Raw genomic sequence first — 22126 nt, 5'->3', positions numbered from 1 at the left:
ATCGTGGACGCTTCAGCGTCAGTGTGGACGCTTCAGCGTCAGTGTGGACGCTTTAGCGTCAGTTTGGACGCTTCAGCGCCAGTGTGGAAGCTTCAGCGTCAGCGTGGACGCTTCGCTACTTATGACAATAGACTTTAATGTCTATCTAATCATGATCGTCTAGCGTTGTTATTTTTGCTCCAGGCGCTATATTAAGAAATAAATCTTAACTAGAAAGATATTATATTCTCAGACCAAGGCCTGCTGGGCTAACTTTTGGTTGAGAGAACTAGAATTAAAACCTATATGCATTGAGGTCTGAATTCAGAATCCCAATGAGTGGATTCCTAAGAATCAAGACTTCTCTTCCTAGGATAGAGTATTGTGGGAGGAAGAGATTAACTTTCAGAAACTCATGAGAATTTTTTGAAGAGTTTCCCTTTTATTTTATACCTGCTGCTCCTCGTTCCGACTTCAGAGTTTTCGCTAGTTGAGTTGATGGTGTCTCTATTTATTTTATTTTTATTACTACCTAGGCTACAACCCTAGTTGAGAAAGCAAGATGCTTTAACCCAAGGGGCTCCTATAGGAGAAGATGGCTCAGTAAGTTAATAAGAAAATAGATAAATAGATAAATTAACATTAAATCTTCCTCAGAGAAATAGCGAACCTTACTGTAGAGGTTGATGCAGCGCCTGCAGCTGCAACAGCAGAAAGTGCATTAAGGCCTTTATGAGAATAGAGTGTAAGAGTATATCTCCCACCACATGCAGATCTTTTATGATTTACCTGTAATGTATTGTTTTAAAACGCTCTTTTTTAAACATAAGATTTACCAGCTAGTTAGGTAAAAATGGCTGCAACAAGCAGAACCTAAGCGGCAGCATGATAAAGCTCAGAAGTTAATCAAAGAAGCCGCGGAGCGTCAGCGGCAGCGGCAGGCAGGTGCCAAGCGTCAGCATGACGACCCACGCCAGTCGAGTCATGAATTCGGAGCGTCAGCGCGAGCATCGGCGTGCCGGAGCGTCAGCGCGAGCATCGCGTGAGCGCGGCGCGCCAGGACGCGGCGGAGTGTCAGCGCGAGCATCGCGTGAGCGCGGCGCGTCAGGACTCGGTGGAGCGGCAGCGCCAGCTAGATTCTTCCCATAGTAAAACCAATAGTGACCTCAAACGCATGGCGAGTGGCTGTCAGTTGGATGTGGATATGGAACAACGCAAGCGCGCCCATATCGCCACTGATGCGTCTGCACAGGAAGGTCAACGTTTTAATCAGAGCACAGCTCCAATCGGATGACGTTCTACGTTCTACGTTCTTCCTGTCTACTAGACTAGGAAGTTAATCGTCATGTATCCAAGCGAACAGAACTTACCCTCACAGCAGGTGTGTTGCGATGCTTAAACGGGAAGCAATCGAGTGTGTTTTTTTCTTCCACGAGAGAAGCGGAAGTCAGACAAGTCACACATAATCTTGGCTCCTCCTCTGGAATCCGAAGCACATTCAGGGAAGAAAGAGTTTGTCCTCGTCGAAGGATGCAAAACCTAGACTTAGTAGTCAACAACCAATACGTCCAAGACCTTTCGTGAGTCATATGTTTTCTAGTAGCTTATCCCGCGGTAACTGATGGTCGCCGGAAGTTTTTTTCTGTTGAAAAAAGGCGACGTGTCGGTACCAAAATCGGGTAAGACACAATTCTTCGAGAGAAAAGGTGCTCAGTTTGCTTCTGTTCACACTTCTTCTCCGCCCCCAGTTTGGGGAAATGTCTAGTATTTTCTTCTGGGGTCTAGCGACTACTGTTGACGATATCTCACAGCATGGGATACGTAGGTCAGGCGCGCTGGAAATGTCATAAGGACTCTCCCAGGTCGCTCACGGGACTGCGGTCAATGATCTCTCATAGCCTTAGCTCACGCTTGAGTTGGCACACAAGCTGCCCCGCGAGTGTAGGTTTGGTCCGAGCTAAAAGAGGTCAATTTCATCTCTTTTTAGCGTTTACGATTTTTGGGGGAAAAAAATTTTTTCTCCTAAAAGAGTAAGGACTACCATGGATCAAAGGGATGGTTTTCCGTTAGTATCAGACAGCGTAGTTCTCCGATGCATAGCAACGCCTCCTCGCAAAGATATGCTCTTGTTGCGGGAAGCGTTAGAGCATATGCTTGTAGCAGCGCAGACGTACACGCAGTCACAGACGCAGACGCCAGTCTGGTCGTATGTTGGACGTTGACATTCAAAGTTAATCCTTTCAACTAGTTGTCCCATCTTCGCGATCTGCGGGATACGCGTCTCCACTTATGCGGACGCATGCTACACGCGAGCAACTCTCGGCAAACAGGTCAATCTGAAATCCTAAGCAATCTAGACGCATGTGCCAGCTTGGACATATACTGGATAAGGTCAGTCAGGTTTTTTCCGCGTCATGATAGACTAACAGTTGCTCCATTGCGCCACTGACCGGACACGATGCTGTTGCTTCCTTGCAGCACGCTGTAGATTTACAACAGGTGAGATGTACACAGAACGCTGTATCCACTCGACAAGGTGAACGCATACAGCACGCTGGCACCTTTCGAGGATGCAAGCATATGTGACATTATAGTCGCATATTAGACGTATACAGTCAAGTCTTTTGCTCACAGCAGTATGGACAGACTGTTGTCTCTCCTTCGCGTCTCTTTCGCCTCGCAGCTAACGCTTCCTCGCGTCAAGCTTTGGCTTTCAGTGTGTTGAACATTTGTTTGGTACACACGTTGTTGATGCTTCTTTTCAGCAAGCCTAGCTTCAGTATCAGTTTCTTGCGACTGATCTGGATGCGTTTTGGGAGGAGGTCTAGATCTTGACTCTCTCTCTCATGACATGTTGAGCATATACAGCAGGCTGGAACCATACTGGACTCATGCCGGGACCACGCTGGGTGCATGCTGGAAGCATGTCATCAGTCCGTTTTTTTCTTGTGTCAGGATCACGAATGCTTTACAGTATTTTAAACCATCAAGCTTTAGGTCTAGCTGCCTCCAGTATTTCGGAAGACGCCTATGATCTAGAGGGTTGTTCGAAGAAGACAGCTGAGGCTATCGCTTGTACAAGGGACCTTTGCCCCAAGGTTTTGCAACCCAAATAGGGTGTTTTATGGAGTGGTGTAGAGCTAATGCCGGCTCTTCATTTGGTAACTCTAAGACAAGTGGCCTGTTTCTTCTTAGACTTTAGAAGAAAACACATTTTTTCCTCCTCGACCATCAAATTAAGACCTTATAGATCTTCTCAGATCATTTGAGATGACTTGGAAGCGTTAGCAAGACGCGCCAGCCAGAAATTTAGGGATCGTTTCTGGAATTTTGCGGTAGTGACAGATCCGAGCCTTTACACTTGGTTTCTTTTTTGAGGCCTAACTTTGGAGACTTTCTGAGTAAGTCTACCATAGTTGAGAGTCAGTGAAGTTCACTCTTTTAGCAAGAACATGGACTTCACAATGGTTAAGCCACAGGCGCCTTGCAACCTGGATTCTTGGTCATTAACAAACGTCCTTCTCATCCATGGCCTAAATCTTTCGGGATCTCTATCCTCTCGAAATTGGTTTGTGAAGGGCTGCGAAGAGTTTTTTACCCGGTTAAAACGAGGAAGTTTTATCGGGACAGGACCAAAGAAGTTAAGAGTCTATTCATGACTCTTTGGTGCATGGTCAAGAAGCCTGCGCTATCTATGTCTAAAACGCTCTATCATCTTGTATAGACTTTAATTACAAAAGTTCTTTCACACTGTTGTGTGACAGATCATAAGATGTCGAAAGAGTAAAGACTCATGAAGTTAGAGCTGTAGGAGCTTCTGTAACTTTTAAACTAAACTGTTCTTTGCAAAGCATCGTGAATACAGCCTTGTGAAGGGGTAATCCTCTATTCGCCTTGCATTACTTAGACAGTATCCAGCCTCTTTATGAGGACGTCTACGTTTTGGGATCACTCGTAACGAGTGCAGTAGTAGGTGAGACATCCACCACTACATTTCCCTAGATTCCTAGTACCCCTGTTCTTCTCTTGGAACTGTTATATATGTTTTTATGAATATACGTGAAGATTGGTCGGCAATCTTCCGCAATCTTTGATCTAGTCAGGTGGTCATTTTGTTCCTAGAGTGTGCCTGGAACAAGGGTATTAGTTGAGGTCCTGTCATGTTATAGGTTATTGAACCGTTTGACAGCTCCTAGAGATCATCAGCTCCCTGGGTGGACTGCTGGATCTTCTAAGGATAGCAGACCAAATGAGGCAGAGCATTGCTGTCAGCTTCCTTATCAGGTGAGAACCTCTTAAGTTGTTTATGTAACTCTTAAGTGAATTTCCAATTATTTAGCTGTCTCTGACCCACCACCAAGGGTGTCAATCAGCCACTCTTATATAACCAGCGGGTAAGTTTTATATTTAAAAATGTTATTTTCATAATAGAATAAATTTTTGAATATACTTACCCACTGGTTATATAAGTTAAAAACCCACCCTCCTCCCCTCTAGAGACCATGGGGCATGGAAAATCTGAAGAAGTTGGGTATAGTTCTACCTTTAGTACCGCGAGGGCGCTAGTGTACACCTGGCACATCTGCGATAGCCACACGAGATTTTAAATTTCCTGCCAGGCGTCCAGGGACTTTAGCCATTCTTATATAACCAGAGGGTAAGTATATTAAAAAATTTATTTTATTATGAAAATAACATTTTGATTATTTATCACTTTTCTTGTTAATTTATTTCCTTGTTTTCTATTTCCTATGCTCATGGCTACTTTTTCCTGTTGGAGCCCTTGGACTCAAAGCCTCTTGCTTTACCATCTAGGGTTATAGCTTAGCTTGTAATAATAATAATAACCAATGATCCAGATCAACTCTTAGTTTGACCAGGAAGGAGTTTGAGGTACTATCTCAAAAGAACAGCAGCAATGCACCTCTCCCCCAAGTGTCAGCACTCTCTGTCAGTATGGGGAAGGTCAAGAGGAGGATCACCAAGAACACCATCTCTGCTTGGATTAGCAAGGTCATAGACCCATCCTCCTTTGACGGGACGACCCAGAGCTCATGACGTCAGGGGCATCAGCATGTCCCTGTTGTTCAAGAAGAACTACTCTGTGATGCAGGTCTTACAAGCGGGAAAGTGTCCAACGACCTTCATCACCCACTACTTGCAAGACGTGACCCACAAGAACATGGAGACATGATCCATTGGCCCTGTGGTGGCTGTACAACAAGTACATGTAGTTTAAATACCTCAGTCTCCTTGATGGACAAGTAGCAGATGGTTAAGGGCAGAGGTTACCAGGGATTACTCTGGGCTGAATATTAGGAATGACTGGCTCTTTCTTTCTTTCATCTTCCCCCTCTATTGGGGAACAGCACCTATGGTCCTCTGCAAGCTGGCCCCATCTTTGCAGTTAAAACCATTTCCCTTGTGTAACGTAGTATAGAAATAATACTTGTTGCATCCCCATAACCCCTGGTGAGGTTGGATTGGGTAACGTCTATGGTTGATTCAAAGATTCCTGTGTCCGAAAATTCTTTCTTGGACCAATCACACAAATTGCTCAGGCCGCTAACCGTGCTTCGCACGGAATTTAGCAAGATGTCAGAAACCACCTTGTCAGTTCAGATTTCCACCCACCTAAAGGGCAAGTCATTCCTAATAAAGAGTGAAAGGGTTCGTATTTAATGTTGGAACAAATGACAAACTTGAAAGTAATTTTTATTTTTCCTAAAGATACAAATCTTGAGCTCTGTATACAAAATTGGCTCGGCCCTCACCTATCCCCCTGTAAGTCCTGCCTGCAATCAAGAGTGACGAGACAACACCAGTGTGTGTGTGAGCTGGCTAGCTGGTGCTACCCCCTACCCCCCTCTAATTAGCTGTGGGGTAGTTACACCTCACTAAAACTCTTATGGCTAGTCTTCTAGCTTTACCAAAAGTATATCCCTAATAAAGAGCTTAAGGTTTGTATTGTTAGGAAAAATGTGAATTACTTTCAAATTTCTCATGTTAGGTGTAGGCGAAGCAAGCAAATATCTATCCCTCAAATTCTTGAAGAAAAGTAAATAAATAGGTACTCTGCTCAGAAAAGGGTTGTGTAAGAGACCAGATGTACTTATGTAAACAGGGAAAGGACATTTTAACATTAAAGCAAATTGTCTTCATAGAAAAAATCTTTGAAACAGGAAATTAAGCATTCTCTTAATCAAAAATTCAACAATTTGAGATTCCAAAACTCCAGTTACAGGTTGTGAGTCACATCTCTTAACCTATTGCTCTCTGTGAAGTGGCAAAAGTTTACAGGTAATTAGCTCAAAATTCCAGAGTCTTGATCATCACATGAGAGTTTCAGGTGTAAAGCCTTTTCCACGTAGACCTTGACGTCTTTAAGAAATGACTGCATCTTTTTTGGATCAAATATTGAAGTTTTCAGCGGAATATTCTATGAATTCTTGTTTTGATATTCTGGAACAGCTTTGTTTCAGCCAAGACAGTCTGAATACCTAGGTGTCTGCCATTTTAGTTTTAATCTACATTTCTGTAATGTTTGTACTGTACAGTAGTTACTTTTGGGAAAGTTCTTCATCCATAGAAATCGAATGCATAAACATACAGATTTCCATCTCCTTTTCTCCAGAGACTTAGGGTGGTTAAAAGTGAAGAGGAAAAGTTACACGCAAGTTTTATGCCTCTTTGTTCTTCTCTACCAAGTTGGTGTCCTTTTTTGTTGTTGGACTCTACTCTTAGAGGAAAAAGTTGAAGAAACCTTATAATAATGCCTCTCACAAGAAACCTCAAAGGTTTTTAAGAAACTGTCTTCTCCTTTTTGGGTTAGACAACGCTATCTATCCAGGAACTGGCACCTTAAATTTTGTTCTTCTGGAGCTTTGGGTCAGTGGGAAAGCAGCTGATGTTACACCGATAGTCAGCATTTAGTTTTGCTTGTGATTAGTAAGTAACATTTATGTTTAGTTTTCAGGATTATGTACCATTCCATTTAAGAATAGAATGTGTATATTCCTGGAGGCATGGAAGTTTTTCAGAGTGGGCTGATGTGCCTTTATCCAATTTAAAGGATGGGTCTGCCTAAGAAAATGGAGTTCCTGAAGGACCTGAGGGTTGGTCCTTTGCTTTCACAGATTGACCATACTAAGTTAGAGTCACAGAGCTCATTCAAAGTAACCTTGTTACCTTTATCCTTAGTAATCTATAAATTATAGATGAATTGCCTTTTGAATATATTCAACTATTATTTACTTAGAAATATAAAGAGGCAAAATGTATTGTAGATCACTTATGTCTAAATAATTGTAAAATTATTACAATCACGTGGTAGTTGAAACACTAGTAGATATTTGTAGAAAGATCAAATACTAAGTATTGTGCTTATTTTTTTCCAACAGTAATTTGCTTTTTAACTTACTGTGTATCTTTACAAATTCCAGAATGGTGGCCTCTATGTGAAATTAGGCCAGGGTTTGGTGTCAATGAATCATGTTCTACCCAAAGAGTACGTAGATACCCTAAAGGTAAGTGTTTCAAGGTTTTTTTATATTCTTTTAGAGACAAAAATGTGGTTGCTGCTGTTTAGCTTGCTTGGGGGAGGGCTGGAAAGGACTGTTAGAGGTAATTGTTTTTATAAATTATCTTCATTTTCTGCAGTGGTAATAAGTTGCTAACATTAAAACGTTTTTCCCCACATACAAGGCGATAATGTTTACATTCAAGCATTGTAGTATGTGACCTTTATTTTTATTAATGAGTACATAATTGTTGGAAATTATTGGCACTGTAAGATGCTTAACTTAGTTATGCAGTATATTATACAGTGCTTGATGTTACAAAGAACAATTTTCAATATTAAACTTAGCCGGTGATTATAATAGCTGCAACTCTGTTGCTCGACAGAAAACTCTAAGGTAAAATTCGCCAGCGATCGCTACACAGGTTGCGGGTGTGCCCAACAGCGCCATCTGTCGTCCAGATACCCAGTACTCAATGTAAACAAAGAACTCAATTTTCTCTCTGTCGTGCTCCCGACAAGACGTGCTTATTCGCTGTTGCTAAACTGGATTTATTTTCACAACTAATTGGTGAAGTACACTATTCTAGTTTTGAGCTTTCGCTGTGCAGGCTTTCTCTTCGCAATTCCTTGAACTCTTTTTGATTACGGATTCTTTGTTGATGACTTTTTGATAGTTTTTGAATTCCCCTTTGACCAATTCAAAATGGCTGACCCTTCACAAGTCCCAAAATTTAGGAAGTGCAATGCTAGGGACTGTTCAAGGCGTCTTCCGAAGGCCTCTATCGACCCTCACACTGTTTGTTCCAATTGTCGGGATAAAACCTGTCAATTGGAAGATCGATGTGAGGAGTGCGTTGGGCTTTCGGAATTCGATTTTATCGAATTCCAAAAGTATACACGTAGGCTAGAGAGAGATAGAGTTAGGAGAAGTTCCTCTCGTTCTGTTGACATTTCCTCTCCTCATGCCCCACAACCTATTCCTTCCCCTGTAGTGGTTGCTCCTAATCCCCCTTCTGGCACTCAGGAACCTTCGATGGCTGATATGATGCGTGCCATCCAAGCTCTGGGTGAGAGAGTTGAGTCCCTGGCTAGTGACCGTAATCAGCTCATGGCGGATGTGAAGGAGCTGAAGTGTAAAAGTGCAGTGGGAAGTGTTAAAGTGAGTGATAGTGTTGTGGATAGTGTTGCGCTTGAGGGTTCGTCTGTTCGTGCCTGTCGTCCTCCTAGTCCGGGACCTCTTGCAAGCTCCCAAATCCAGGGGAGAAGCAATGTCGTATGACAAATGGGTTCGAGAGGCTTTAATCAGCGAACAGACGTTCCCTCCGTGGTATCGGGCGTATCTACCCAAGATCGCCCCTGCCTAACAAAGACGAGAGAGCCCATTTATACCTCGTCTTCGGAAGGTGTTTCTCGAAAGAAACCATGGACCAAGGTCTCACGACCGTTAAAGCGCAAGTCGGTCCCTTCCGCGCAAGTCCAACGGCCCAGTTGTAGCCACTGGGTCAGTTCGGACTCGCTGCAGTCATCCGATGACTGCTCACCTCCTAAGAGAGGCAAAGCGGTACCGCTTCAGACTGTTACACCGTCTGTCGCCGCACCTGCTCCTGTAGACCCTAAGTGGTCTTTACTGCAAGACATGCAGTCTCAACTAACGTCGCTTATGCAGGACTTTCGTGCGGAGAAGGTTGCTGCCGCACCAGCTAGTGCAGCTCCTTGCCTACAACCACCCACACGATCGGTTGTGCGTCCTGGGGACGCTGAGGTAACCTTCTCACGCACTCCAGTTGAGAGAGTTCCGCCACCCATGCGTTCCAGTGTGATCTGCCAGCCGCATGTTGACGTTCAGCGACGCACGTAGGTATCCGTTGACGTTCGGGAGGTTCAACAACCGTCAGAGTTGTTTTGTTTTGACGCGGTGCGTCAACCTCCGCAACCCAGTGTGGTTGCCACTGCTCACCCACATCGGTCTAGACAGTCTGGAGTAGACGCTGTGCGTCCCCGCGCTGCTATGGTTGTTGCCAGCTCACAGACTGGGCAGCAGTTCCATGACGTTGCGTCCGGCTCAGTCACGCATGCACCCGTGCGGCCGGACTCAGCCAACCAGCCGTTACCCACTCCGTTGCCGTTCCCTCATCAGTTATCGGATGAGGGACTTTCTGATGATGATGGTGCTGCACATGAAGATGAACCGCACTCAGAACTGGACGAGCCTAAGTCTACGCAACCCTCTTTGGACTTTAGGAAAGTTTTGGCCCTGTTGAAAGAGATGTTTCCGGACCAGTTTGTGTCTGTAGCTCCGCGTTCGCCTCCGTCAGAGTTTGTGTTAGGCATGCCGTCAACCACTCCTGCCTTTACTAGACTCGTCCTCGCACGCTCGTCCAAGAGAGCTTTGCGAGTGATTGGAGAATGGCTGCAGTCCAAAAAGAGTTTAGGGAAGACAGCTTTTACGTTTCCCCCTGCTAGACTCTCTTCTAGATCGAGCGTCTGGTATGCCACGGGAGAAGTTCTCGGCTTGTGAGTTCCTGCCTCTGCCCAGGGCGACTTCTCAAGTCTTGTAGACTCTCCCTGCCGCCTAGCCATGAGACGCTCGAAGATATGTTGGTCATCTTCGGACCTGGACCACCTTTTGAAAGGGATATTTAGAGCCTTCGAGGTATTTAACTTCTTAGACTGATGTCTAGGAGCTCTAAGCAGAAAGATCTCTCCGACGGAGAAGGAGACTTCCTTGCTCATTATGTCCTGCATGGACAAGGCCGTACGTGATGGGTCTAATGAGCTTGCTGCATCCTTTGTGTCCGGAGTCCTTAAGAAGCGTGAAAACCTGTGTTCATTCCTTTCAGCTGGAGTTACACCATGCCAGAGATCCGAACTTCTGTTTGCTCCTCTTTCTAAGTGCCTTTTTCCAGAGGACCTAATTAAGGAGATTGCCGCTTCTTTGATACAGAAGGATACTCACGATCTTGTTGCGTCCTCTGCTCGCAAAGCCACCCCTTTGCCTACCTTGTCAGCTAGACCAAGGATGGACACTCCAGCGTCCCGTTTTATTCCGCCCTTTCGTGGCAGAGCCTCCAGCAGAGGAGGTGCTCGTGCCGAAGGGAGACGTGGAAAGAAGAAAGGAACCAAGTCCTTTAAGGGCAGAGTCTGACTGCCAACTTCTTCAGACAGCAGTGGGAGCCAGACTCAAGAACTTCTGGCAGACCTGGGAAAAGAGAGGCGCAGATGCACAATCTGTGAAGTTGCTCAGAGAGGGGTACAAGATCCCGTTTGTAAGAAAACCACCTCTAGCAACGTCCCCCATCGATCTCTCTCCCAGGTACAGAGAGGAAGACAAGAGACGAGCATTGAAACAGGAAGTGTCTCTCTTACTAGAGAAGGGAGCGGTAGTCAAAGTCCTGGACCATCAAACCCCAGGATTCTACAACCATCTCTTCTTGGTGTCCAAGAAGACAGGAGGGTGGAGGCCGGTGCTAGACGTCAGTGCGCTGAATGTCTTTGTCACAAAGCAGACGTTCTCCATGGAGACCACAAAGTCGGTTCTAGCAGCGGTCAGAAGGGAAGACTGGATGGTCTCGTTAGACCTAAGGGACGCCTACTTCCACGTCCCCATCCACCCGGACTCCCAACCTTTTCTGAGATTCGTTTTCGAAAAGGTTGTCTACCAGTTTCAAGCCCTGTGCTTTGGCCTAAGCACAGCTCCTCTTGTGTTTACGAGGCTAATGAGGAATGTAGCTAAATTCCTTCATTTAGCGGACATCCGAGCCTCCCTCTATTTGGACGACTGGCTTCTAAGAGCTTCTTCCAGTCGTCGCTGTCTGAAGGATCTAAAGTGGACTCTAGATCTGACCAAGGAATTGGGTCTCCTTGTCAATATGGAAAAGTCACAAGTGGTCCCATCCCAAACTATTGTGTATTTAGGGATGGAGATTCACAGTCTAGCTTTTCGGGCTTTTCCGTCGGCCCCCAGAACAAGCCAAGCCCAGTTATGCATCCAGAACATGCTGAAGAAGGAACGATGTTCAGTCAGGAAGTGGATGAGTCTGATAGGGACGCTATCATCCCTGGAACAGTTCGTAGCATTAGGAAGACTACACCTCCGTCCTCTTCAATATCACCTAGCATTTCACTGGAAAAAGGACAAGACGCTAGAAGCGGTCTCGATCCCCATTTCCGAGAAGATGAAGTCTTGCCTGACATGGTGGAAGGACAGTATCAGCCTCAGAGAGGGTCTGCCCCTGGCTGTTCAGACTCCCAACCACGTTCTCTTCTCGGACGCATCGGATGTAGGCTGGGGCGCGACATTAGACGGTCGGGAATGCTCGGGAATATGGAACTCGAGTCAAAGGACAATGCATATCAACTGCAAGGAGCTACTGGCAGTACATCTGGCCTTGAAAAGCTTCAGGTCTCTCCTTCAAGGCAAAGTGGTGGAGGTGAACTCGGACAACACCACGGCTTTGGCGTACATCTCCAAGCAAGGAGGGACCCACTCACTGACGTTGTACGAGATCGCAAGGGACCTCCTCACCTGGTCAAAAGGTCTAAACATATCGCTAGTTACGAGGTTCATCCAAGGCAACTTGAATGTCATGGCAGATTGTCTCAGTCGGAAGGGACAAATTCTTCCAACAGAATGGACCCTCCACAAGGATGTATGCAAGAGTCTTTGGGCCACCTGGGGCCAGCCGACCATAGATCTCTTCGCAACCTCGATGACCAAGAGGCTCCCAATATATTGCTCACCAATCCCGGACCCAGCAGCAGTTCATATAGATGCCTTTCTCCTAGATTGGTCACATCTAGATCTATATGCATTCCCTCCGTTCAAGATTGTCAACAAGGTACTGCAGAAGTTCGCCTCTCACGAAGGGACAAGGTTGACGCTAGTTGTTCCCCTCTGGCCCGCGAGAGAATGGTTCACCGAGGTATTTCGATGGCTAGTAGACGTTCCCAGAATGCTTCCCCTAAGGGTGGACCTTCTACGTCAGCCACACGTAAAGAAGGTACACCAAGGCCTCCACGCTCTTCGTCTGACTGCCTTCAGACTATCGAAAGACTCTCGAGAGCTAGAGGCTTTTCGAAGGAGGCAGCCAGAGCGATTGTTAGAGCAAGGAGAACATCCACCCTTAGAGTCTACCAATCGAAGTGGGAAGTCTTCCGAAACTGGTGCAAGTCAGTATCCGTATCCTCGACCAGTACCTCTGTAACTCAAATAGCTGACTTCCTCTTATATCTGAGGAAAGAACGATCTCTTTCAGCTCCCACTATCAAGGGTTACAGAAGCATGTTGGCATCAGTCTTCCGTCACAGAGGCTTAGATCTTTCCAACAATAAAGATCTACAGGACCTCCTTAAGTCTTTTGAGACCACGATGGAGCGTCGTTTGGTTACACCTGGTTGGAATTTAGACGTGGTACTAAGATTCCTCATGTCAGACAGGTTCGAGCCGCTACAATCAGCCTCCCTGAAAGATCTCACCTTAAAGACTCTTTTCCTGGTTTGCTTAGCCACAGCTAAAAGAGTCAGTGAGATTCATGCCTTCAGCAAGAACATCGGTTTCTCATCTGAAACGGCTACATGTTCTCTACAACTTGGTTTTCTAACCAAAAACGAGCTGCCTTCTCGACCTTGGCCAAAATCGTTCGATATTCCAAGCTTATCGAATATGGTTGGAAATGAACTAGAAAGAGTCTTATGCCCTGTGAGAGCTCTTAAGTTCTATTTAAAACGAACTAAAACTTTACGAGGCCCGTCTGAAGCTTTATGGTGTTCAGTTAAGAAACCATCTTTGCCTATGTCAAAGAATGCTTTATCCTATTTTATCAGACTGTTAATACGAGAAGCTCATTCCCATCTGAATGAGGAAGACCAAGCTTTGCTGAGGGTAAGGACACACGAAGTTAGAGCTGTCGCAACTTCCGTGGCCTTTAAACAAAATAGATCTCTGCGAAGTATAATGGACGCTACCTATTGGAGAAGCAAGTCAGTGTTTGCGTCTTTTTATCTTAAGGATGTCCAGTCTCTTTACGAGGACTGCTACACTCTGGGACCATTCGTAGCAGCGAGTGCAGTAGTGGGTGAGGGCTCAACCACTACAATTCCCTAATTCCATAACCTTTTTAATCTTTCTCTTGAAATGTTTTTTATTGTTTTTTTTGGGTTGTCCGGAAGGCTAAGAAGCCTTTCGCATCCTGGTTGATTTGGCGGGTGGTCAAAGTCATTTCTTGAGAAGCGCCTAGATTAGGGGTTTTGATGAGGTCCTGTTGTATGGGTTGCAACCCTTGATACTTCAGATCCTAGGGGTCGATCAGCATCCTGAGAGGATCGCGAGGCTCCGTAAGGAAGACGTACTTAAAAAGGCAGAGTAATTGTTCAAGTCGACTTCCTTACCAGGTACCTATTTATTTTATTTTTGTTATTTTGATAACTTCTAAAATGAAATAAAAATTCTTAGCTCATAATAATGTAAACATATAATGCTGGTCTCTACCCACCCCCCTGGGTGTGAATCAGCTATTATAATCACCGGCTAAGTTTAATATTGAAAAATGTTATTTTTATAATAAAATAAATTTTTGAATATACTTACCCGGTGATTATAAATTAAAGGACCCTCCCTTCCTCCCCAATAGAGACGCAGTGGAACGAGGAGAAAATTGAGTTCTTTGTTTACATTGAGTACTGGGTATCTGGACGACAGATGGCGCTGTTGGGCACACCCGCAACCTGTGTAGCGATCGCTGGCGAATTTTACCTTAGAGTTTTCTGTCGAGCAACAGAGTTGCAGCTATTATAATCACCGGGTAAGTATATTCAAAAATTTATTTTATTATAAAAATAACATTTTTTCATATACTATTTCCATACCTACAAATTTTTTTATTTAATCATAATAGAAAGGTTTACACTATAATATAGTCTGCTATCAATTTTAAAAGTGAATAAACCTAGTACAATACTGTGCACTTCAGTACTGTATTTAGTGTCAAGATGTATATCATGTTTTTTCTTTGATTTTCCCCTAATCCAATTTAGTTGTTAAATATGTAGTGTTTATTTAGCTAGTTCAAGAGACTTTCAAATGTTTGTTTTACATTTCAGGCTCTGCAAGACCGGTGTTTGAATAGAAGATATGATGAAATTGGCCTCCTATTCAAAGAGGATTTTGGAAAGTCACACAAAGAACTCTTTGCAGAGTTTGAAGATGAACCAATGGCAGCTGCAAGTTTAGCTCAGGTATGGTGTGATTAAAATGAGATTTTGATAATGGAATTCATTATATCAGTGAATCTTAGTTTGAAGTCATCATTCAATAAAAGTGAAGTAGTGCAAATATTAACGGAGTAGTTTTTAACATGGCCACCATTTATAGTATTTGAAATAATATATTTTATTAGAAATCTGTTTTTTCTAATTAGATAAAAAGTCAATGGAACAGGAACCCAGAACCTTTTCATGGCCCAGACTCTAAAAGAAAAAGAAAGAGGAGCTGGAATTAATCACAGCCTTCATTTGTATGAGAAATAATATAGTCTCTTAAGGTATCATACATTCCTCTGAAACTTTCATAGCTTGGTCAGATTATTACAGATCATGAATATTTGTACAGTATATGATTACCTAATTTCCAGATCATGTAGTTGTTTGCACGAAATACAAACCATCGTTCTTTAGGTATGGAATATGCTGACAGTGCAAGCTGGACAACCTCTCAATCATTTTGATGAGCATTTGAGCACCAGATGGGAGCGAGGGCTTAGAGCCTCTCTATCTACCTGTCAAAATCTCTTCATTTATTTTCTTGGCCGCATCAAGTATAAACTTACTGATGCTCTCTGAAATGAACTTTTCATTTTCTTTTTCTTTCAGGAAATGAATGCTGGCTGTTGATTGTTATAATGTAAAGCAAGACACTTATATGTTGTAGGATGAATTTTACATCCAGTTTTTGTTGAACAGGCTGCAGGTCTACACTCTCTGGACTTCTTGCCAGGGGCATGATTGCTCTCATTCATCCTCGTGTACCAAGTGTAAGCAGTGGCCTCCTTTGCAGTGTCAGGTGTAAGCTTTAACAGGGAGGAAAAGAGCTTTGTTTCTTCCTTTTGCTTATTGGGTGCATTTGCTACTGTTGCTCCTGGGTTACTCCCATGGGTGCATGCATTGGGAGCATGTCGGCAAGCTGTCAGGTTTTATTGGTGAACAGTACAGTAATACCTCGACATATGAGTGGCCCAACATACGAAAAATTTGAGATACGAGGAAAGTTTCGAGCTAATTTTTGCCCCGAGATACGAGAAAAATTTGAGATACGAGGATACGAGACGGTTCCCTATGCGGCCGCTAGGTGGCCGAGTGTGCGAGAGGCTGCTCACGAGGATAGCATCGCTCGCTCTTTCCCGACGGATCTCCATTGCGTAAAGTTATCTCCGAGCATCGACCGTAGTGTTTGCATTTTTTACGTTTGTTTTGCGTTAATCAGTACAGAATTAAGTGAATAAGCAATGGGTCCAAAGCAAGTGAGTGCAAACAAGGGTAGTGAAAAGAAAAAGCATATGATGGCAATCGAGATAAAGTATGAAATAATCTAAAAACATGATAGTGGTGTACGAGTGACTGAGCTGGTTCGCCAATATGAGAGGAGTACAACAATATGTACCATCCTCAAGCAGAAGTATGCTATAAAGAGCACCAAGCCTTCCAAAGGACTAACCATCCTTTCCAAGTTGCACAGTGATATTCATGACGAGAGGGAGAGACTTCTTTTAATATGGATAAAGGAGAAACAGTTGGCGGAAGATAGCGTGACCGTGACAATCATGGGTGAAAAGGCCACGGAATCTACGATGACTTGAAAGGAAAGCAAGCAGCTGAGAAAGGGGAGACTTTGACGCCAGCGGAAACCTTCAAAACAAGTCTTGGCTGGTTGGATAATTTCAAAAAACGGACTGGGATACACTCAGTTGTGAGGCATGGGGAAGCAGCAAGTTCAGACTCGAAAACCGCAGCTGACTACGTCAAAACCTTTGCCTCAGTTATCACAGAAGAAGGATACATCCCCAAACAAGTGTTCAACTGCGATGAAACTGGCTTTTTATGGAAGAAGATACCCAGGAGGACATTCATCATGGCAGAAGAGAAGAGACTACCAGGCCATAAACCCATGAAGGACCGTTTAACTATAGCCTTGTGTGCCAATGCCAGCGGTGACTGTAAGGTCAAGCCACTGCTGGTGTACCACTCAAAACCCACATGCTTTCAAGAGCCAAAGGGTCTTGAAAGAAAAACTGCAAGTGATGTGGCACGCTAATGCTAAGGCTTGGGTTACGCGGCAATTCTTCACAGAATGGGTTAATCTGTGCTTTGGTCTGGCAGTCAAAAAATATTTGGCTAAGAATAGCCAGCCAATGAAATGTCTCCTGGTCCTCAACAATGCCCCTGGGCACCCTCCTGTTCTCGAAGAGGACATTCGTGATAAGTGCAGGTTCGTCAAGGTCCTTTATCTCCCGCTCAACACCACGCCACTCCTCCAGCCCATGGACCAACAAGTAATTTTCAACTTTATAAAAACTGTACACGAAGCATTTGTTCAAGAAATGCTTCGATATCATGAATTTTGGAAGGAACATTTCAATATCGTCCATTGCTTAAAAATTATTGACGACGCATGGCAGGGTGTCACAAGAAGAACTCTTAATTCAGCGTGGAAGAAATTGTGGCCAGCTTCCATCGCTGAGAGGGACTTTGAAGGGTTCGATATGCCAGACCCTGATGAACCTGAACCTTTTGTGGTCGATGAAATCATGTCTCTTGGAAAGTCCACGGGACTGGAGGTAGATGAGGCAGACGTGAACGACCTTGTCGAGGAGCATCAGGAAGAGCTCACGACATAGGAATTGATCGACCTCCAGGAGATGCAACATTCGGAGGTGTTACAGGAGCTCAGTAGCGAGGAGGAGTTGAAAGAGAAGGACCGCCTTTCTATGAAGGAAATCAGAGACATGTTAGCGAAGTGGCAGGAGTTTTCTAATTTTATGGAAAAGAGGCACCCGGACAAGTTGGCGTGTGGTCTTGCGTTAGCCTTTTGTGACGACACTTGTGTACGTCATTTTCGTAACATTTTGAAGGGGAGACTAAAGCAAACAACCTTAGATAGGTTCCTTTTAAAAATGGCCAGTAAAAGTGAAGGTTTAAGCGAGTCAAAAAATGAGGCAAAAAGAGCCAAGCCGGAAGAAGAAAAGTAAAAAAATGAAAATGAAAACAAAATTAGAATTAAGTTTAATGTAAATTAAGATTAACATTTTATTTTTAAGTGTGTGTACAGTAAGCTAATTTTATTTAAGTTAAATTTGAATTTCAAGTTATGTTACGTAGTGTTACAAAAGTGTAGCGTACCGAACGTGTTGCCGTCAAGTCTCTCCTCCCCTTTCTCTCTCCCTCGTCCTCCGCATACACCGCCGATAGCCGCTACCGTCTGTCTCGAAGGTAAGAACTCCATAATAATGTCACATTTTATTGCAGATCATAACCAGTACATGGGTATTTGTTATTTTGTGAGTACTGTATAGGTTGTGAATTAGAACATTAAAAACATGTTTTCCACTGTAATATACTGTTTTTAGGTGTTTTTTCAGAGGGTGGGAACAGATTGATTTTTTTAGTTATTTTATATGGAAAAATTGATCCGAGATACGAGCAAATTGACATACGAGCTCGGGTCCCAGAACGCATTAAGCTCGTATCTCAAGGTATTACTGTATAGGGTTCCCCCAGTGTTTTGCCACACCCCATCAGGGTTTGGAGGCTCTTTTCCATTTGTGATACCTCTGATAAATATGACCTAATGAAGGTTTTGGCCTCTTAAGATTTTTAGTTAAGCTCCCTAGTGCCAGTGCCTCCCTTGGTGATGCAAGTGGTGAAGAGCATATTCAGTGTATTCCCAGTGTAGGAGACTCCTGTGATGTCTGCAGGGGTTCCTGCTCCCTGGCCATAGGGCGGCTCCTGGATCGAAAGGACGTATTTTCTTGTTGCTGGGTATTTCTTGTGCATCTCCCCTGACCTTGTCACCCCTTGCCCACCCCCCTATTCCCCTGTACCTCAACCCTGACCTTTGTGCTTGGGCATGTCTACTGGGGATTCTACTCCCCTGTAGGTGTGTTTCCCCTCCCCTGTGATAATTTTCCTTTTTATTGTAATTCCTGTTGGAGCAACCCCTGTGGCTTCTCCCCTTGGGGAAGCAATGTTGTCTGGGTCTTAGGACTTCAACACCTCTGCTTGCAGAGCCTGAGAAGAGGGTTGGAAAGACGAGGAAACATGCTCGATCTTCTTCCTCCTCCAGCTTCTCCTGGTCATCCTCTTCAACTTACAAATTTGTTCAACCAACTCCTGAGGAGAAGTAGAGGAAGATGTCCAGTCAGCTGTAGTTGTAGGAAAGGGCTCCTTGGACACTACCTTGCTTAGCGGTACTGTAGGTTGGACGGTACCCGAATGGCTCCCAGCCCAGTGACATAGGCAGAGGCATAGGGTCAAGCCTTGGTTAGTGGGAGTCCTTCAAGATGGTTACCTACTACCCTCTTCAGCTCTTCACTTCCTCCTCGGTTATTCTTTTTCCGATAGAGTACTCATCCATGCTTTCAAAATAGCCGAGAACCTAGGCCTTGCGGACATAGATAAGAGGGATGTTGGAGGGGAAACGAGCTTAAAGTTGTTTTTAAACATAAGACTTACCTGACGTCAGCTATATATATAACTACCGGGTAAGTATGTTCAAAAATTTATTTGTTCCGTAACCGAAATACAAACCACACTATTTACAAAGGGGGGTTACCTTTTAGCGTAGCTGAAATGGCGAGCCATTAGAATTTAACGAGGGTGTATTACCCCCGCGCTAGTTAGCGGGGGGGTAGGGGAGTGGTAGCTAGCTACCCCTCCTCCTCCTCACACACAGGTGAATACTCACTTTCACTTTTGGCTCGGACTGTGACAGACGTCTCTGTCTTGGTCCTCTCTTGGCAGCCATTGTTTGTTTTGTCTTTACTTAATCGCTTACTTTTCATTTGCTCAATATATATGTAAACATGTTTTCATGTTTGTATATATATTTGAGTATAGAAATAAGTAAGTTTCCTTTTCAGATTTGTTTGTGTAGTGTACGATATCTACGTGGAGGCCTCGGCAGTTAGGCCACCACGGCGTAATTTTATGGGTGGCGATCGAGTTTGACTTATGTCTTTCTCTCTCTCTCTCTTGAGGTCGTTCACCCTTTTACTACGTGTTACTACGCCCTTGTAGCTTCCTTTCCGTGTGGGGGGGTTGCTGCGCCGTACGTTTGTCTCAATTAGTTATGAATCTAATTGTAGTTGTTTTTTGTTTTTCAGCTTGTTGAACGATTCCTTTCGGGGTTTTCGTTCTTTCTTTAGTGTTCATTCATTTTTAAATTACATAATTACATAGTTACATAATTATAATTGTTATAATTCTGTTTTGGTTACAGCTCTCCTTCCGCGAGTGCAAGTGGTTGTGAGGGCACGTGCCTGTTGTGTAATTCTTGTTCCTTTCCCTCGGGATTCCTCTTCGGAGCCTTCCCGGGGGAATGAATGTGTACTAATATTATTTGTTTTATTTTTTTACAGTTACCGATCTAGTTCGTTTCTGTAATATGGCAACGGTGTGAGCTGTCTGGTTGAGTCCTGGGGATTCGGCTGTCGCTGCCTCCCCCCTTGTATTTTCGTCAGGGGCGTGTTTCCTTCTACTGGAAGTACTCCCGTGACGACGGACAGCTCTCCAGTTCATTTTAGAACTCTCAGGAGGCTTGCCTCCTTGGGCGGGTAACTTTCCTTCCGAGGGAAGTTTTTCCTGTCCAGGCTTGAGTTTTTCCCCTTTTGGGGGGTTCTTCTCTTGCCTTTTTTGCGTGCGACTATGCTCTTGGTGCTGAGCGGTTGCACCTGCAGTTTCGCTCAAGGGGCTGGGCAACTGCAGGAGCTCCTCTTTGGAGGATTGCTCCTTTTAGGTCACTGGCTGACCAGTCTCTTCCACGAAGTGTTTCTCTTTCGTTCGCGAGAGAGTACACTCATAGAGACTCCTCTTCGGAGGTTTCTTCTGTTGCTGTTGGCCTCCCTCGCCGTAAGGCCCACCGTCCGCCTCGTCGTAAGGGCCTCTCATCTCCCTATAAGGGTGCTTGAGGCGCCTTTTTGGATCTCCGTTTGCAGCCTACAACTCCTTTTTCTCGATCTTCCGCCTTGGTGCAGATGGACAGCAGTCTGATCTCGTCTTCCGACGGGCAACGGTCTTCCCGACGGACAACGGTCTTCCCGACGGACAGCGGTCTTCCGACGGACATCAGTCTCCCGGCGGACAACGGTCTTCCCGACGGACAGCGGTCTTCCGACGGACATCAGTCTCCCGGCGGACAACGATCCCTTCGGGGCAAAGGGTTGCCCCCACGGGGGTTCTTCCCTTGCGTGTCAGGGTTTTCCTGCGCGCCCTTCTGCTGTGTTCTCTCCTGCTCCTGCTCAGTGTTAGCACACAGGCGCTCTTCTCCTCATCAGCGCTCTCCTGTTCGTCAGCGCTTTCAAGATGATCATCCCTGCGGTTCCTGTTGGTTCCTGTTACGCGCCCTGTGCGCCCACGTTCGCCCTCGCGATCTAGAACTTCGGTTCAGGTCGGGGTCAAGGACTCTTCTTCTTTGAGCAGGCTTCCACGCGTAGCCTTCTGCTCGTCAGTGATCATCAGCTCGCCAGCGATCATCAGCTCGCCAGCGATCATCAGCTCGCCAGCGATCATCAGCTCGTCAGCGATCATCAGCTCGCCAGCGATCATCAGCTCGCCAGCGATCACCTGTCTCTCGGCGATCTCCGGATCGCCCACGTGTGTTACAGCCGGCACGCCAACGTTCTCCAACACTTCTGAAGGAACATGGTTCGCCAGCTACTAGCTCACCTGTGCATGCTGATCGCCATCGCGCGACCCTCAACTGCGGATGCTGATCGCCATCGCGCGACCCTCAACTGCGTATGCTGATCGCCATCGCGCGACCCTCAACTGCGTATGCTGATCGCCATCGCGCGACCCTCAACTGCGGATGCTGATCGCCATCGCGCGACCCTCAACTGCGGATGCTGATCGCCATCGCGCGACCCTCAACTGCGGATGCTGATCGCCATCGCGCGACCCTCAACTGCGGATGCTGATCGCCATCGCGCGACCCTCAACTGCGGATGCTGATCGCCATCGCGCGACCCTCAACTGCGGATGCTGATCGCCATCGCGCGACCCTCAACTGCGGATGCTGATCGCCATCGCGCGACCCTCAACTGCGGATGCTGATCGCCATCGCGCGACCGCACACCTGCGGATGCTGATCGCCATCGCACGACCCTGCGCATGCTGATCACTATCGCGCGACCCTGAACTGCGTATGCTGTTCGCCATCGCGCGATCGCCCACCTGGCATGCTGGTCACCATCGCGCGACCCTGCGCATGCTGATCACCATCGCGCGACCCTGCGCATGCTGATCACCATCGCGCGACCCGGCGCATGCTGATCACCATCGCGCGATCGCCCTCCTGCACAGGCTGCTCGCGATCGCTCACCTTCGCATAGTGCTCGCCAACGCACGATCGCTCACCTG

General features: G+C 45.5%; 1 protein-coding gene across 1 annotated transcript in view; it reads left to right on the top strand.

The window, feature by feature from the left end:
• The window catches only part of Adck5 (aarF domain containing kinase 5), a 231500-nt gene that overhangs the window by 15837 nt on the left and 193537 nt on the right, over positions 1-22126 (top strand). The window contains exons 3-4 of the mRNA XM_068368059.1: positions 7422-7505; positions 14600-14734. Of these exons, the coding sequence (XP_068224160.1) occupies positions 7422-7505; positions 14600-14734 (219 nt within the window). The remainder of the gene's footprint in view (positions 1-7421; positions 7506-14599; positions 14735-22126) is intronic.

This window comes from Palaemon carinicauda, chromosome 3, assembly GCF_036898095.1.
Source record: "Palaemon carinicauda isolate YSFRI2023 chromosome 3, ASM3689809v2, whole genome shotgun sequence".
Classification (NCBI taxonomy): domain Eukaryota; kingdom Metazoa; phylum Arthropoda; class Malacostraca; order Decapoda; family Palaemonidae; genus Palaemon; species Palaemon carinicauda.
Note: the sequence above shows the minus strand (reverse complement) of the source record. Positions and strands in the feature narration are given on the sequence as shown.